Genomic DNA, 16,751 nt, shown 5'->3' on the forward strand with positions numbered 1-16,751 from the left:
GAGTTGGGCTTGTTCAGCCTGGAGAAGAGAAGGCTGCGGGGAGACCTGATTGCGACCTTTCAGTATCTAAAGGGGGCCTATAGGAGAGATGGGAAAAATCTTTTTAGTAGGGCCAGCTGTGACAGGACAAGGGGTAATGGTTTTAAACTAAACCAGGGTAGGTTTAGACTAGATATAAGGAAGAAATTCTTTAGAATGAGGGTGGTGAAACACTGACACAGGTTGCCCAGAGAGGTAGTGGAGGCCCCATCCCTGGAAGCATTCAAGGCCAGGTTGGATGGGGCTCTGAGCAACCTGATCTGGTTAGCGGTGTCCTTGCTGACTGCAGGGGGGTTGGACTAGATGACCCCTAGGGGTCCCTTCCAACCCAAAACATTCTATGATTCTATACTTCAGCTGCCACTGTGCAAAGACTACACAGCATTTAAGAAACACACATTATCAAGAAGAAATCAAAAAGAAAAATTATTATCTTTTAGATGTTCACATGAAGAAAGAGAATCCCTGTATATGTGAAATATTTAACATTGTGGGGCCACAAAATGAAGGTCCGTTGCTAAATACATGCATAAGACAGAGATCCTTCCCTCCTGTGCATTTGTATACAGTGCCTTATAGCTGGCTACTTGGGAAAAGCAGGCTGTTAGCAGACTCAAGGCAAGTACCTTGTCAGCACACGGTTGGTGTCATGTCATAGAAGCTACGAGCCTTGAAGGGGTAAAGCAAACCCCATCACTCAGTAGGATCCCTCTCACAGTCCATGCAAGTTACACCTTCATTACCTTTGAAAAAGAAAGCCTCCAGACACAGGGAATTAGTTGTGCTGCTGCCTTCATGTCACCAGGAAAAGTCTATTATTTTATCTATAGGCACCATACCTATAAAATTTTAGAATACCTCATGTGAAACTCGAGAGGCCAAAGTTCACACATTAAATTCTGGCTCCACTGAATCAGAAGGGAAGAGACTTCACCTAGATTTTTCTTTTTGTAACTTCTATAAAAAAACCATAGGTTTTTTGGATCTAATGGAAGGCAAAATCTTTAATTATCTTAATTTTCCTTACATGAAGAAAATACAAAACCTACCTTGATTTTTCAGTGGTAAAGGCATAGTCTCCCTGAGTTTACTTAAAAGGTTTTTCATTTCTCTCATATCTCTGTGGAAACAAAAGTTGAAAGAGATACAATAGAACAGCAGTTGAAGACTGAATGGGGAATGGCTCACAGCATAGCTTTATATGCTGAAATAATGGAGCAATAAATACAAAAATCTATTGGGCAAGCATTTGGTTCACATGTATTTATCAGAAGACACATACCAAAATAAAGGGCAGTAGATTTAATAAGGGAGCACTTTTAAGCCAGTCTGATATTAACTAGTCACATCTAGTCCAAATCTATGATTCTGGCACTTGAGTATTCCACATTAAATGAGTTGGTGGGCACAATGTGATCCTAGGGGCAAAATACACAATATGCCTTAAAATTAGCACAAGCTAGTACTAATGTCAACTTAATACCTCTTATCAGCATTTTGGAGCTCGTGCCACAAATGTGCTTCACTGTTCAGAAGGAAATTATAATGCATGTAGCTAATCCATGACACCTAAGCACATTAAGTGAAAACCTCTCTTAGGACGACTTTGGCATGACATTTTCTAAAAGGCAGAAGATCTAAAATATGATAACAAAATATCATCTCACAAAGCAAGCTACATTTGGATATGCATTAAGGGAGGCCAGAAGTTGCAAAAAGGTTCCTGTTTTATAGACAGATGGCAGACAAGCAATTTTGTGTGCAGGCCTGTAATGTCTTAAGGCTTTCAGCATTTAAAAACAATGTGGTCTTGCCTCATTCATCTTCATGTAAGTAGTTTTTAGAAATGAAGCAGCATGACTAGGCAAGTCATGGTTTAAACTAAACCAGGGTAGGTTTAGACTAGATATAAGGAAGAAATTCTTTACAATGAGGGTGGTGAAACACTGGAACAGGGTGCCCAGAGAGATAATAGAGCACCCATCCCTGGAAGCATTCAAGGCCAGGCTGGACGGGGCTCTGAGCAACCTGATCTAGTTAGCGGTGTCCCTGCTCACTGCAGGGGGGGTTGGACTAGATGACCTCTAGGGGTCCCTTCCAACCCAAAACATTCTATGATTCTATGATTCTATGACTAATAAGAAATTGCTCAGTTTTATTCTTCACGTTACTATCTCAGTAGAACAGAACTTTTTATATAAATAAACATGGTAACCATTGAAATCTCAGCAGCAGCTTAATATACAAAGCTGTCAAAATAGGTATTTTTTGAAAAGAAATGTTTGCCTTAAGGATTACTCCCTACTAAAGGGTCTCATTTTTGTCTTTCAACTGCACAGTTAAGGGGGTAAGAGAAGTCCACTTCAACAAACCTGTGGATGATGTTCCCCTCTCTTCCTATGGCTTCCACACTCATAACTATGGGCAGAAACAACTGACACGAACTAGATTCTGCGCTTTTGATTTATGAATGCAGAACCACAGGACAGCAGATTTCAGGCACAAAATCAGGAACTTCTCAAGATGAGACAAAAGCTGCCTCTTTTAGAGAACCTGGCCCCTAGCAACATCATTTCCCACCCTTTCTTTTTGACAATTACCCTCTGGTAACCAGCCTAGTTAAGGATGTCACTTCTCTGCCCTTCTTTTAGGAGTTGCTCTCAAACATGTTAAATGTAACAGAAATGTTAACAGGTTATTTAATTTATTAGTATCTTTAGCAGTAGCAACACTGTCTGCCTAATTGGAAAAGACTAAATAAACCCCAGACAGAAATCTGTTTGGTTTTTTTTTAAGGATGAAGTGCTACACATACCTTTCAGTGTTTTCAATATCTGTGGAAACCTGCCATAAATGCTGTTGAAGATCTGTTGGTGATGATGATGTGTCTTCTAAAATAGGTACTTCGGAACTCTCCTCCACTTTAGCATCTAGGATCTTGGGTGGGGCACAAGGTTCTTTTCCTTTAAAATATTTAAACAAAACATATATCCCCATTATTTATTAATTAAAATGTATACTCAGATTGTATCATTGATGTTTTGACCTTGATCTTGCACAATATAAATTAAGAGAGAGGGTGGCGAGTACAAACTCTGAGTAAGAACTGTTCAGAAAGAGAGCAGACCACACCAATCTGCTCATCAGAGTGCTGCTATACATCCCTCCCACCAAACAAAACTAAGAGAAGTCCCACGCAGGCATGTGTGGCACTTAGAATTTTACACAGCGAGTATTACGAAGGGTTTCCGTTAAACTCCAGTGACTCACATGTGACACAAAGTAAGAGCCAGAGGACAAAACAAAACAAAGTAAGGAAACTGCAGCATACATTCTGAAAACAACTTCAAAAACTTTGGCACTGAAGAACCTTACAATCCATGTCTCCTAGTATTACAGCAATATGAAGAGAACACAAAAGACAAAAAGGTGCAGTTTTGCACTCGGTGATTTTAAAATCAATACATAGTTGCCACCACTCACAGCCCAACATGCATTATATTCTGAATTTCCATGCTTACACTTGCCTAATTCATGCTCACTATATGAAAATGAAATGCAGTGTTGGAATTTGATGGGGGCTTCATGACAGATCTGCCAGGGATTTTGTCAGGGAGAGAATGGGATAAAAGATGTGGACCATGATAATGGAGCATGCAAGAGAGTTAAGTACTGGTGGGATTTTTTGGTATCCTTGCAAGCCTCCTGTGGACTGTCTGATGGTACTCCTTTTCTGTAGTGGCAAGTACAGTCCTGATGCCAAAAACATTTAAATGAGAAAATTCAAATTGGAGTGCATCCCAGACACATTATTGAGAAGTTAAAAGTTTTTCCCCCTCTGAGTTCTCTCATGAAATGGAGTAAACACTCTTGAAAAGAAACAAATAAAACTTTCTAAAAATAGAGAAAAAAATGTAAGTGTTCAAACCAGCGGTATGAGGATTAGAACAGGAAATGTTTTTTCATCTCACGATTTTTGCAATTTGAGAAATTTTCACACCAGGACAAACCCGAGTAGTTCCTATAAGGTTTACCAACAAACACGAGGAACAAGAACAGCTAACAGAGGAGTGGTAATTTAGCCCATTTTTTTGGGACACCAAAATTGCAGACCATGCTATATTGCTCTTCCGTAACACGAATAAGTGTCCCTGCTATGAGACTTGTAAACTTGTGTTGGTGTTGTTTTTTTTCTTTTTAAAAAACTAGCAAATCCTGGATCTTAAGAAGCTCTTTTCGGGCAGATTCTCTAAATTGTTGCATTCTGGTAAATTATTCCTTTGCTGAAAAAAAAAATATTCATAGCTACTTGTCTGAATGTCAAACTAGACATTACTTATACTACAGAAGATACTTGCTTCATGTTTTTGTTACTCGCTAAAGTCAGTAGGAAGCCCTTTTTCCTGCTTCCCTCCGAACTAAGTCATCTAACTATGGTTCCAAGAGATTGCATGACCTGTCAAGTTTGTAATTTATAGAAGAATCTATAAAAGAATGATGTCTTGTGTCCCTTCTCTGCTGCTTACTTTGGCATCCGCTGCTAACTTGTGCTTTGCCAGGTCCCTCCGGGAGCCACTTGAACGCACCAAATGTTAGAAGATTACCTCAATAAAAGGAAAAATAAAATATAAAGTTTTCTGATGTTGCAGTGATTTAAGGCAGGTCAGTGAAGAACCCTACATGTTCCAGAGCAAGTGCCAGAGGCGAAGGATGATCATACGGCCAGAAGCAGTGAAGGGAGGAAAAATGAAGGCGTGATAAAAGGAGGGAAGATAGCGAGGAAAGGATCAAGATCTTTCTGGTGGCAACAAGCTACTATGCTGACTCCACTGCTTGTGGAACAGAAGCCTGTGCCTACTTCCCAGATTAGATGTTTTACTCTGTATCACCCTGCAGCTATAGCTTTCAAATTCTTCTAGTTCTTAACCGAGGCTTTTGCCATTACTTTAAGGTAGTTCATATTGTACAATTTCAATTGTTCATTTGTATAAGGCTCATTATTCATTATTTTCCCCATTACGAGGAGCTCATAATACTACCTACTGTTACCAATATCTCACTTGCCACTTCTTTGTAGAAGAGGGTTGCCCCAGCGAAACCATCCAATTTGCCACTGATATCACAAGGTGTTACTGCTGGAACTGGGTATTAGTTAATTTTCCCATTATTTTTAAGTATTATGCTGGTACTCTGACCTGACCTTTGGTGACAAGCTGTCAAGAACAACCCTGTCTATAGATGCATCCTTCAGGGATGTGAAGGGTGTTTCAATGGAAACAATAACAATGGCAGGTGAAATGACAAGGTTCTTTTTCGCAACTTGGCAACAGAAGCACTGAGACTGTAACGTTCTTTCTGTTAGCACAAAAGCAAGCTCTTGCAGATTTAGCAGAATGAACAGCACAGATTTCAACTGAAAAAAGCTCTACCAGTAATTCCGTTGTATTGTGAACAATTCATGAAGCTTTCCTGAATTTCAGAGCATCTGCTCAATCACTTTAAAACAGTTAGAGAGTCAGCTAATAATAAAGGCTTTGCTTGAATAATGTATATGACTCAGGCTTAACATTTCTACTACACGGCATAGCCTGTAGAGGAACAAAACCTCTTTAATCTACCCATCCTTCTACTGGTGGTAATGATATCTTTTGTATTGCACATTCTTAACATAGGGATATGAAGCCTAAATTTTACTTTCAATTTAGTCAGTGGAAAGACTTTCATTAAATTGGAGTTTGATCATGCACACAGTGTCTTCAGAGGTGTCCACATACACTTGCTGTTCTTGCCAGTTGACTAGATAGAGGCTCTTTTGACTGTGAACTTTTAATACAAAGCATGATGTATTTCTTGTCTTCTAGCCTCTAATTCAGCACATTTTTTTTTTACTTTAAGAAGTGGTAAATACCTTTGGTATGAAATTAAATTCATTGAATTAAATAACGCTGAAGATCAAGCTTGAGTGAGGATAAATAAGAGGGTGGAAAAAGATCAGTACAGTAAGGCTGCAGACGACATCGGTGACCACTGTGCTTTACATGCCTCACCTGTTGTGCTCCTTACTGTTTCTGTGGCGACCTCTCTGTTTCCATCATGTCACCCTATGCGCCTACTCTCACTCATCAGGTATTTCCCAGGGAAACTTATGTAGTGAAAGAAACATCTTCTGTAGGCCCCTCCTGAGCTGGTTAGATTTCACAGAGATGACTTGGCAGGATCTTTGAGGGGAGTAACAGAACTTAACAAAGCCGAGAGAACCCATCTCTCAAAAAGAAGGCAGCGTTTGCATCAGGCTCCTAACCTGGCAATTAAGGATAAATGCACAAGCTATAGATCACAGCTAAAGTAAATGAAAAGGAGAATGTAAAAAGGGGAATAGGAAAGAATTGTGCAGGAAGTAAAAAAGAGATGTGGCAAATACGGCTAACGGCCTGGTGAAATTAATTCCTGGCTTACACTTGGGGACTGCAAAACTCACGAGACTGTCTCACTGGAAATGTTGTTATTAGGCAAAATGCAGTATAAACAACAGGTCTGTGGTAGAAGTTGCGTGCTCCTCTTTCCATGCTTGTTTCTGTTCTATTAATTTTGGCCTCTTCACAGTGTCCACGTGAGAATGGGTGACTCTCTGGAAGTTCTAAGTGCTTGTTTCTTCACACCTGTGTGCTTCTCTGGTCTCACATCTTATCCCTCTTATGTAAGCAGTATGCCTATGTAATTACACAAATCTACCAGTCTTTAAATAGTGCTGAGATTGTAGCACATCTGTTAAACAATCCTTCCTCTCTCCTTCAAAACTCTAAATAGATGTAATTCAAACAAAGCCAAATAGAACAAAAATCCCTTCACTGAACTGAGGGTTTATTTTTGTAATCTGTAATATAAGCTACCACAGGCTTGTAGGTACTATTTTAGGGAAATGTATGTTCTTATAACAAAACATATACTGGAGAAACAACAATTATGCTATGAACTTCTTGTGTGGTACACGATACACTGTTATCTGTGATTTGATGTCATTCTGCTGTACTGATAGTACAGGACTAAGTTCAGTTTGAATTTACATCACAAAAGCCTAATGTTTACTGTCCATAGTATGCACATATGATTTTCCCCTAAGACTCAATTCTTCCCTTTTTTTTACTTAAGTATTGAGGTACCTACCACTCTGGTTAGTGCTGGTATCCTTCTGCACTCAGCTATGTTTATACGAATCAGATGGGACCCACAGATGTCAATTATAGTGACTGAACAGTAACTTGTTCTTCAGGGCTTCCAAATAGGTTTATGGTAAGAATAAACAATATGTAGGTTACAGCATTAAAGTATTTTGCATCTTATTCTGATAAACACATCATTTAGAAAAAAAAGACACAGGAAAAAATAAGACTTTAAGACCATTTCACACAAGAAACTGTAAGATTCCGGGAATCTAATGTATCCTGAACTAATTTTTTCTTATAGATATTCAAATTCTACTAAAATGACTACAATACAGCAGATTGTACTGATTCTGGACCATAAGAACAAATACATTTTTATACCTATACATGAGCAGTGACTTACATTGTTCAAATTCAGCATAAATGGCTACCAGTTCAAACCTTGCACTTCTTTGACTAGGTAGCTTTAACTGTTTTTACAGCACATTTTGAACTCAGGAAAACATCTCCAGTTCATTTTAACTGTCCCCTCTTGCTGTTGATTTGTTACAAGGACTTACTGCATTAATTATTAAAATGAGTTCCTTACTTAAATGGTGCACAGCTAGCTATCTGCAATCTGCAACTTAGGATTTTAAAAAATATTTTCTAATATATGTAATTATATAATCAAAGTCAATTATCTGTAGATGATCCTAAGAAATTAATGGTTTCTGTGCAAACACATACAGACATTAAACTTCAGTAATGCGCACTTCCACAGTGACATGCTATGATGATCCAGTGATAATAGCAATATTTTACAGTTCCTTACAATGAAAGGAATATATTACTATTGCGGTTATATGAATCTGCAAAGCTCTTTTACCTGTTATGGTTGCATATTAAAAATACAATGAAGTTCTTTATAAGGCATTGGTGAAAAGCTTTGACCCCCAAATATTTGTGGCTGAATACAGCAATGTATGCTCAAGAATACTTAAGAACTCTGAGGTAGTTCTGGGTTTTCTCAGTGTGGGATCCTTACAACCTCAGAATTAATTTGGGAAAAGGTAATCACATCCAGCACGTTCATGGACAGAAATTATGTCAACTACTTCTTCTAAGACCTTGCTAGCTAAGCCAGGATTTGCTTATTTAATCAGAAAAACAGTTGTTGAGAACATGCAATGTCAATAAAGCAGGCATACAACATTTAAAGGAATTAGAGCTGAATTTTGTAAACAATTCAGAGAGGTAACTAAGCTCCTTCAGAATATCTTACTTTCCGTGAAACTCTAATTCAAATTTTAAAAAGTATTACTAGGTTTAAGAACTCTGTTTGACGCTGCTCCCTAAGGCACAAAGCTATAGAATTCAAATGATGGAGGGGAACAAAAAAAGCAAAACCAAGATGAGGAGAGAACCTACAGGTCTTAGGTCTGTGAACTCATGTGTTACTTTACAAAGTCTGAGAAAGATGATTCTGTCCAGAGAAGTTCTGCCAGAGTGTGATAAGGATGCAGAAGAAAACTAGGTGAACAAATGCAGTGAGAAGTTCAAGAAGATTTCCTGGAAGAGCTGGAACATGAGCTGCCATCTGCCGTATCTGCCCAGTGTCAGGGACCACAGGAAGACATAGGAGAGTTTCTCTCAGTGCTGCCCTGAAAACTGGACTCTATAACTACCCAAAGTTTCCATGTGATCCTATCCAAGTTGCTTAAACCCAGTTCCTCAAAACAGTTAATGACGAAGTATTTCTAATTGTCTAGTTGCTCAATGCAGAGACTCTTAGCACTCAGCTGCAAATTAAGCTACTGAAAAATTGCTCTATAAACACATACAGCACTGCATAAAGTATGCTGCAATCTCAGATTCTAAATTAGGAATCTTTAGCTTAGTCTGTCTTTGTTCCTTCTTTACAATGGCAAAAATTGCTAGTACCACACTACTCAAGGCAGTTCTGAAGACACTCCCATCAGTGTATGTGCTACCGAGAAAGGTCTGAGGGACAGAAGGATTCTGCCTTCAGAACAGAATTGTGTGCAATAAATACAATGCATGAGACTGAACAATTAGGATAAAAGAAAGACATATGCCCAAGTAAATATTTACATGCCTGTTAGTTAGCCAGAACTCTTAGGAACGTGAAAAGGAGGAGTAATAAAATATATGATCAGGTAACCAAAGACTTAGTAACTACAAAAAGCTTGAATTAAGGCTACTTTTGGGCATGTTTCATTGTGTCCTTTGCAAACTTTCTGAATGTTCAACTTTGCAATCATAACGTATTTTCAACACTGGGGTTTTGCGGTGTATGTATCTTAGAAAAAAATGTATTAGAGACCACTTACCTCAGTTTACTTACTGCATAACACAGCTGGAAATATTTATGGTTTTTGGCCCCACTGTGACTATTACATCTCAAAGAAATAACAGACTATCTGACTTTTCTAGCAAAGGTTGTATAACAGGAGTAAGTTAATTTAAAGCACTGCAAATATGCAAGAAATTTCTGTGCAGGAAGCTTGATATATACTCTGCAGTATATATAGGAAAGTTTGTCCAGTACAACAGAAAGATAAGGAGAGAGAGAAGATCAGTGCCGCAAAAGACAGTGAAAATACCCAGAGCTCAGCCCTTCAAATTGTAGAGTGGTGTTTCTAGAGCATCTGTTTCCCAGCAGGGAGCATTGGCTGAGTTTCTTTTGGGAGAACATCAGCATTGCCTTACCTTTATCAGTTCTATAGTTTGTTTGATAACGACTGGTCAAGATACCAGTACCCACATCATTATTTATTAGCTGTGGGTTGCCGAGAACAGCTTGCATGTCACTTTACTTGAATCTCTGCTGGCTCCCAAGTAAGAACATAAATTGGTGAAACCTCATGGGAGATTTAAAAACCTTACAAACCACTTATCCAACAGGTAAGAGGACTAAAAATTGGAAAATATTACATCCAAATGGAAAATACTACCTTCAAAAATGAGCTTCAAGACACAGCAAGAACACCAGACATGAATATTTATGAAATAAGCAAAATTTCTAAGGGTTCTAGTCTTAATACACAAGGAAAATGCTATTTTTTTTAATATGGTCAACTCAGATGGTGAAAAATTGGTGAAAAACTAAACAGGTGAAAAAGTAAAAAAGCTATATACTAGCAACAGCACAATATATTTGTAATGGTGAAATTACCAGGTCTTTAATTCCTCGAGACAAATTCATGCACTTTGCCTACACTGCAGTACCATTTTCCATTAAGTAATGAAATTAAATAAACATATGGGTTCATTCTACTCCTTGAAAAATAGTATGATTGGGCATAACATAGAACAAATAGGTTCCAAGGTCATGTAGTCCAACACTCTACTGAAAACAGGGCGAACTTGCATTGGGTTCAAGGCTATACCAGTATCTCCAAGGATGGAGATTTCACAGCCTTTTTGGGCGGCTGTTCTAGTATATGATTATCTTCACTGTGAAAAAATAATTAACATGTAACTGGAATTTCCCTTGTTGCATGATGCCTTTACAATACTTCTAGATGTACATACCAAGTATTTAATATACAAGAGTAATGTTCTGTTGGCTAAGTCCCAAAATTCAAATTATTCAAATCCCTGTGATGCTATCATTTTTGCCTATTATGAATTTTTCTCAAAGAATGTCACAGAAACTTGGAGCCAAGTTACTGTTGTTACCTCTATATGGATACAGGACAAAAATTACTCTTTTGAGCAATGGCAGAATAGCTACCATGACTTGCTCGATGGTGAGATGAAAACCCGATATATATCAAAATCACTGCCAGACAGGAACTAAGCTGGCCCATGCTATAATGCTGTAATTCATCTTATCTAACTTTAGACATCTAATAGTTTGATGGTTAGTTTAAGTTATTAATGTAGATTCCATCCAAAGGCAAAAGGGAGAGACAAGACATATCAGGGTTACTCAGGTCACCTGAAGCTAGCTTCTGTCTGCAATTACAGAAGGTGGTTTGACAACTGTAGCCAATGCTAGGAAATGCAGTACAATCTACCTTAAAAAAAGATGGTTCATTTTAGCAGCTTCTGACATCTTGTTATATGGTGGCTCTGTTAACTCTGTCTCTCCCTATTTTATAGATTTGGTTTTGACTTGATAATATTGCTGAGAAGCTCAACTGAGCAGTTATAGACCTTTAATTCTTATTTTCATAATAAAAATGTCACTGGCTTTAGCTGTATCCTACAGCTAGATGTGTAAAATACATTATGGGATCTTTCAGCATGACAGGAAATACGTAAGGTTCATTACAAGACCTTCATTACAGTTCATTACAGAATTTTGTCTTTACCTAGTATATTATGCTGAGATATTATCTGGGGAAAGACTAGTTACAATTAGCACAGGCACAGCCCCAATCAGTGTGTGCCATCACTGAGCAATAAGGTTACCAAGTAACCCATTCAGAGAATTACCTGCATTTGTACATCTTCCTTTTAGTAGGTGGCCAATCAAATATGAGCTTCTTAGAGAGATACATTTTCAGTGAAGCAAGGACTTTTATGTGCAGAAATACTCTATAAAGTAGATTTCAGTTCTGAATCTAGTATCTACCTTTGTAATGGTGGACACTTTTTTAACCATATTTATCCGTTTTTTGCTATAAGCTGGCATTGCTGGATAGATAACAACAGCGATAGTAAGGCATCAGTTTAGCACTAAAACCATGCCATATTGCTCCACCGAACACTTGCCCTCAAATATCATACCCAACAAATACCTCTCATAAAATGACTAAGTTTGCTCACTGATCTGACTAATGACAGCTGAAACTTTTGGGACCACTCTTTAAAAAAAAACCAATTCAGGCTTCTAACTAGAAGGATATTAGCAATACATGCCTGATGTGACACACTTCTGTGAAATGATGATAATGGAATAGAAATATAGCTTTTTTTTTTCAGTAGCTGAAAAGCTTCAGTGGTATAGGCAATTTTAACAGTTTGGTGCTTTGTCTTTCATGAATACTCATCCATGCCCCAAAGGACTGTTCTTTTTTTAAAACCATCATCTGTCTATTTGTGCAATCCAATACCTTTCCGATGAAACTGCAGTGATCCTAGCAGACATATGGACTTTAGCATTTCTGTTGTGTACATTTCTAAGCAACACTGCAACTGGATGTATAGTCTACAGATTTCAGGATGAATTTCACCATCTTCTGGTCTGCAGTAAAAGAGAAAAATTTTAGTTAGGAATGGGACTGCAAGGACATGCAAGTCATTAAATCCACTTCCCTACTGTTGAAAGCAACCGCATCATAGTCTGCTTCATAAACTATTAAGCTATGCATATATGATAAAAAGCTTGTTTCTACCAAACTGTAATCAATTCTTTAGCTCTGCAAAGCTCCAGGCTTAAAACAGTTAATCTTGCGTTGTCTTTGGTAAGATTGTGTGTCCTTATTTTCTTCTCTGCATATTTTTGGAAAAGTGGTAAGTGACTGAGATTTTTTTGTCCTCTTTAAAAGCTTTGGATAAGTGTTTTCTGGTAGATTGACGGGGTTTTTTTGTCATCCAGTTTCAGTTACCCTCTGTGCATATGCAGGACATTGCAGGGCCACTTTCACAGTCACTGTTCAGGTTACAAATCCTGGATCAGGCATAATCAATGCAACTTTGAAGACACTCTCATCAGAAACAAGCCACTTGTAGTCCTTTGATTCTATAGTTTCTGCCTGAATTTCTTTTTTCCCCCCTTTGCTTAAATTAGTAGTCATGTGATACTGCACTGTGAGGAGAACCGGATGTTCAAGAATTTTTAAAGAAAAGTAATAATCTTGAAAACAAAAAGTGAAATCAAGACTAATCCTACACCTCCAATTAATTGGTTGGGACACTAAAAAGATTAATTTACCCAGACCCAGGAACCAATTCTTATGCCTGGCTGTATAATCAGATATTAAACCTGACTTTTGTAGGCTGAGAATGCTGCACAGGTGTAAACATGCTTTTTTATAAACTTAAGTGTTTCTGTGAGTGCTAACAAAGTGATTTACCCAGTCACACTTAAGAATTAGGTTTTCAATGCTTGTTCTAAAGGTACTTTCAATAGGGTAGTAAGTGGTAAGATTGAAGAGTTAGGATTTCAGACACTTCATGTTCAGACATTCTTGCTATTTGTTTGCTACATAGTGATGTTAAATGGTAAGATAACCCCCAAAACCGGATTTTGTAACAACTAGAGCAACCTGCTTTTCTAAATAACCCGAATCTAATGGCATTTCTGAATACAAATGCAAAAAAAGGAAAAAAAAATTTTCAGCATGCTTCCAGATTTCTAGCTTATGAATAATATAAACAAAGCTTTCACAATAAAAAGATTGCTAGCATTCTTTACAGGGATTGAATTTCCTGTGGTTAAACTGATGCTTCGAAAGACCCTCCTGTATATGAAATAAAATTAGACTTGTGGATTTCCTCATGGGAACCAAAGTAACTTGCCTGTTAAATTATTTGCCAGCAACATTAGATTGGGCTGCTATGGTCAAATAATTTCTTAATACCAAATGAGGCCAAAGGCTTTGAGACTTACAGCAAAGTCTATTTAAACTAGTAAAATAGGTTCTTTCTGACCTGAGGTAAGAGGTTATTATTTATACCTAGATCAGGGTCCAGTCAAAATGTTAAGTCCAGCTATTTTGCCATGAACAAAGCTTAAAAACCTCTATTTTAAGGAAAATCCTATCAGTTTGTGCTGATACAATCTTATTGAAGTTCAGTTCAAATGAATACTGCATACTAAAACCTGTTAATTCTTGTATTTGAGATTAATGATTATTTCTAGCAAAGCAGGCCATAAATTGCCTAGAAAGTCAGCACCTTTTGCCACTGATTTCAGTGACACCAAGGGAAAATATACTTAGTCATATCCTGGGGTAAGAAAATAAGAGCCAGTATAAGGTAGGACCTGATGCATGTGGCTCAGTGGGCAGGAGAAAGGAGCAATCTCAAAAGAATATTTGATGCAAGGACTTGCCATCATCCGCCTTCAGTGAGAAAGAAACTGTGGTTTTCCAAGGTCCTCAAGGGTTCCTGTCCCTCCAAGTGACATCAGAAACCAAATGGAACCGTGAAGGTTTCACAGAACTGGTGAGAACCTTTCTAAAAGGAAAGAGCAACCTCAGCACTTCCACAGCATATGAAGGAGGACTACTGGTGTTTGTGCATGCCATTGAAAACTGGTAAGAATCACAGGATCGGTAAGCTGTTCAATCGGGAATGCTTAAATGAGCAAAAAATGCAGCCAAAAAATTTTAAAAAGATGAGGCTGGAAAAGACTGAAGATTGAAAAGAAATCATGCTGGACTTAGTCAGAAGGGACAAAGGAAGATCGGTCCCACCTACTAATCCATTACAAAGCAGACCTCATCAAGAAGGTAGGAAATGACTGGAGTACAAACTACAATTGCTGTGGTCTGTGTTACTTCAGGAGCAATACCATACACATGATAATAAACCTGCCCATCCTAGGAGCTTTCTTTCTTTTAGCTAGACTATAATATGTTCATTTCTCTTAAGCCACGTCTACTTTTCTACTTTTAAAGTGAAGTCTGCATTTGTTGAAAAATTATACCATGCACAGTATGGTATTTCCTGGATCTTATCATGAATACAGAACAAAGCTATGGTGGCAGAACAAAAAGGGTTTACCCTTTTCAGATGATTCCTATTCTCAGTGATTCCAACTGGGAAAACATTTGATAGCCTTAAGACTCTGAATCACTGTCAGATTTTTTTTTTGTTTATTCAGGGTTAAGTCCTTAACTGCATATGAAAACATGTTATTTCCTAGAAATGGATCTGTGTTGAAACCTCACATTCTTTTCAAAGGATAGGAATGTAAATATTTTTAGTGACTGCATAAGCAGTAGTATAACAAAATAAATAATGCTAGTTCTGAAATGCTGCAAATTATGCTTAGAAGACACACAGCACTACAACACACATACATGCACACAAAATTATTTTGGGATAAACTGAATTTGTCTTTTTATAAAATGTACTTAACTACAAACTCCTCAGACACTTAGAAGTTCTACATTGTAGTATTTTATACTTTTTTACCTTGCATTAAGTATCTAGTGCTTTTTATCTTGCATTAATCCATAGTATCTAGTCCTGGTTCAACAAGAGTTTAATCTTAACGTTCCCTGCAGTTGTGTTTGCTGTTTCTTTCATTTTTAACCCACCTATTTGTTATAGGAGTTGCAGCTGTTAAATCTGTGCTCGCTTAGCACATTAGAAATGGACTGTTCTCTCTGCATAAAAAATAACCGTAAATTTAACAGCATTTCTTTTCAAATTGGCAGATGCCAAGAAGGGTTTTTAATGTAATCATATTGGTATCGAACAAAGAATATAAAACACATATAGCCCAGATATAAATTTAATTTGTTTTAGTATAAATCAGGAGCTGTTCTTCAGAAGTAGGCTGTTACTTCTAAATCATACCAGCAATTTCAAGACCAGCCTGGTCCTTCATTTTGCATGCACTGCTCCTAATGATTTCAACTTTTTCTGTAAAAGAGTTACAACAAAATTGGATGAATCTTAGAGCAGAATAGGATTCTGATGTTTGATGTAAGAGGCAGTCTCAGGAGTAAATATAACCTTACAGAATTCATCTAACCAAAACCAGCACAAACAAGCAACTAGTCAAATACAGAAAAAGTATAGCTCACCATGTTTTCTTCCTCTGGACTAGTATTTTAACTTTCCAAACTTTGGCTACTATATACCTGTTTTTCTTTCTCTGATAGCTAAACTCAAGAACCATGCAGTATATATTTAGACAACAGAATCGTAGAATCATAGAATTGTCTAGGTTGGAAAAGACCTTTAAGATCATCAAGTCCAACCGTTAACCTAACCCTGCCATCCCACCCCTAAACCATGTCCCTAAGCACCTCATCTACCCTTCTTTTAAATACCTCCAGGGATGGGGACTCGACCACTTCCCTGGACAGCCCATTCCAGTGCCTGACAACCCTTTCGGTGAAGAAATTTTTCCTAATGTCCAACCTAAACCTGCTCTCATGCAACTTCAGACCATTTCCCCTCATCCTATCACCCATGACCTCTAGGGGTCCCTTCCAACCCAAAACATTCTATGATTACCAGGGAGAAGAGGCCGACCCCCACCTCACTACAGCCTCCTGTCGGGCAGTTGTAGAGGGTGATAAGGACTCCCCTCAGCCTCCTCTTCTCCAGTCTGAACAACCCCAGCTCCCTAAGCTGCTCCTTGTAAGACTTGTGCTCCAAAACATGGCCACTTGGAGGCTTGTACTATTGTCATTTGTTCTAACTTTTAGCTTATAGATGAAGTTTTTTATACCCCTTAGTGTTACATACTCTTACATGTGTGCGGAACACTATTCCCAAGTTCAGCACCATGGAATTACTGCAGTAGCTGGAGATACAGCCTTTCCCCACCCCCCCGCCATCATCTGCATCACTTACTGTTGCAGCTTGTTTCCCCGTGAGCACACATACAGTAATTTCCTTCGAGGTCTCCTT

At 38.0% G+C, this 16,751-nt stretch overlaps 1 protein-coding gene across 1 annotated transcript in view; it reads right to left on the reverse strand.

Annotated features, from left to right (window-relative positions):
• Nucleotides 1-1,126: 1,126 nt before the first annotated feature.
• Nucleotides 1,127-16,751, reverse strand: part of LOC104131462 (regulator of G protein signaling 7 binding protein) — a 35,314-nt gene continuing 19,689 nt past the window's right edge. Inside the window, exons 2-4 of the mRNA XM_035900178.1 lie at nt 12,269-12,399; nt 2,855-3,002; nt 1,127-1,157 (exon numbers count right to left, since the gene is read on the reverse strand). Of these exons, the coding sequence (XP_035756071.1) occupies nt 1,127-1,157; nt 2,855-3,002; nt 12,269-12,399 (310 nt within the window). The remainder of the gene's footprint in view (nt 1,158-2,854; nt 3,003-12,268; nt 12,400-16,751) is intronic.

The sequence above is a fragment of the Egretta garzetta genome, unplaced genomic scaffold (genome assembly GCF_000687185.1).
Source record: "Egretta garzetta isolate BGI_Z169 unplaced genomic scaffold, ASM68718v1 scaffold878, whole genome shotgun sequence".
NCBI classification, from domain to species: domain Eukaryota; kingdom Metazoa; phylum Chordata; class Aves; order Pelecaniformes; family Ardeidae; genus Egretta; species Egretta garzetta.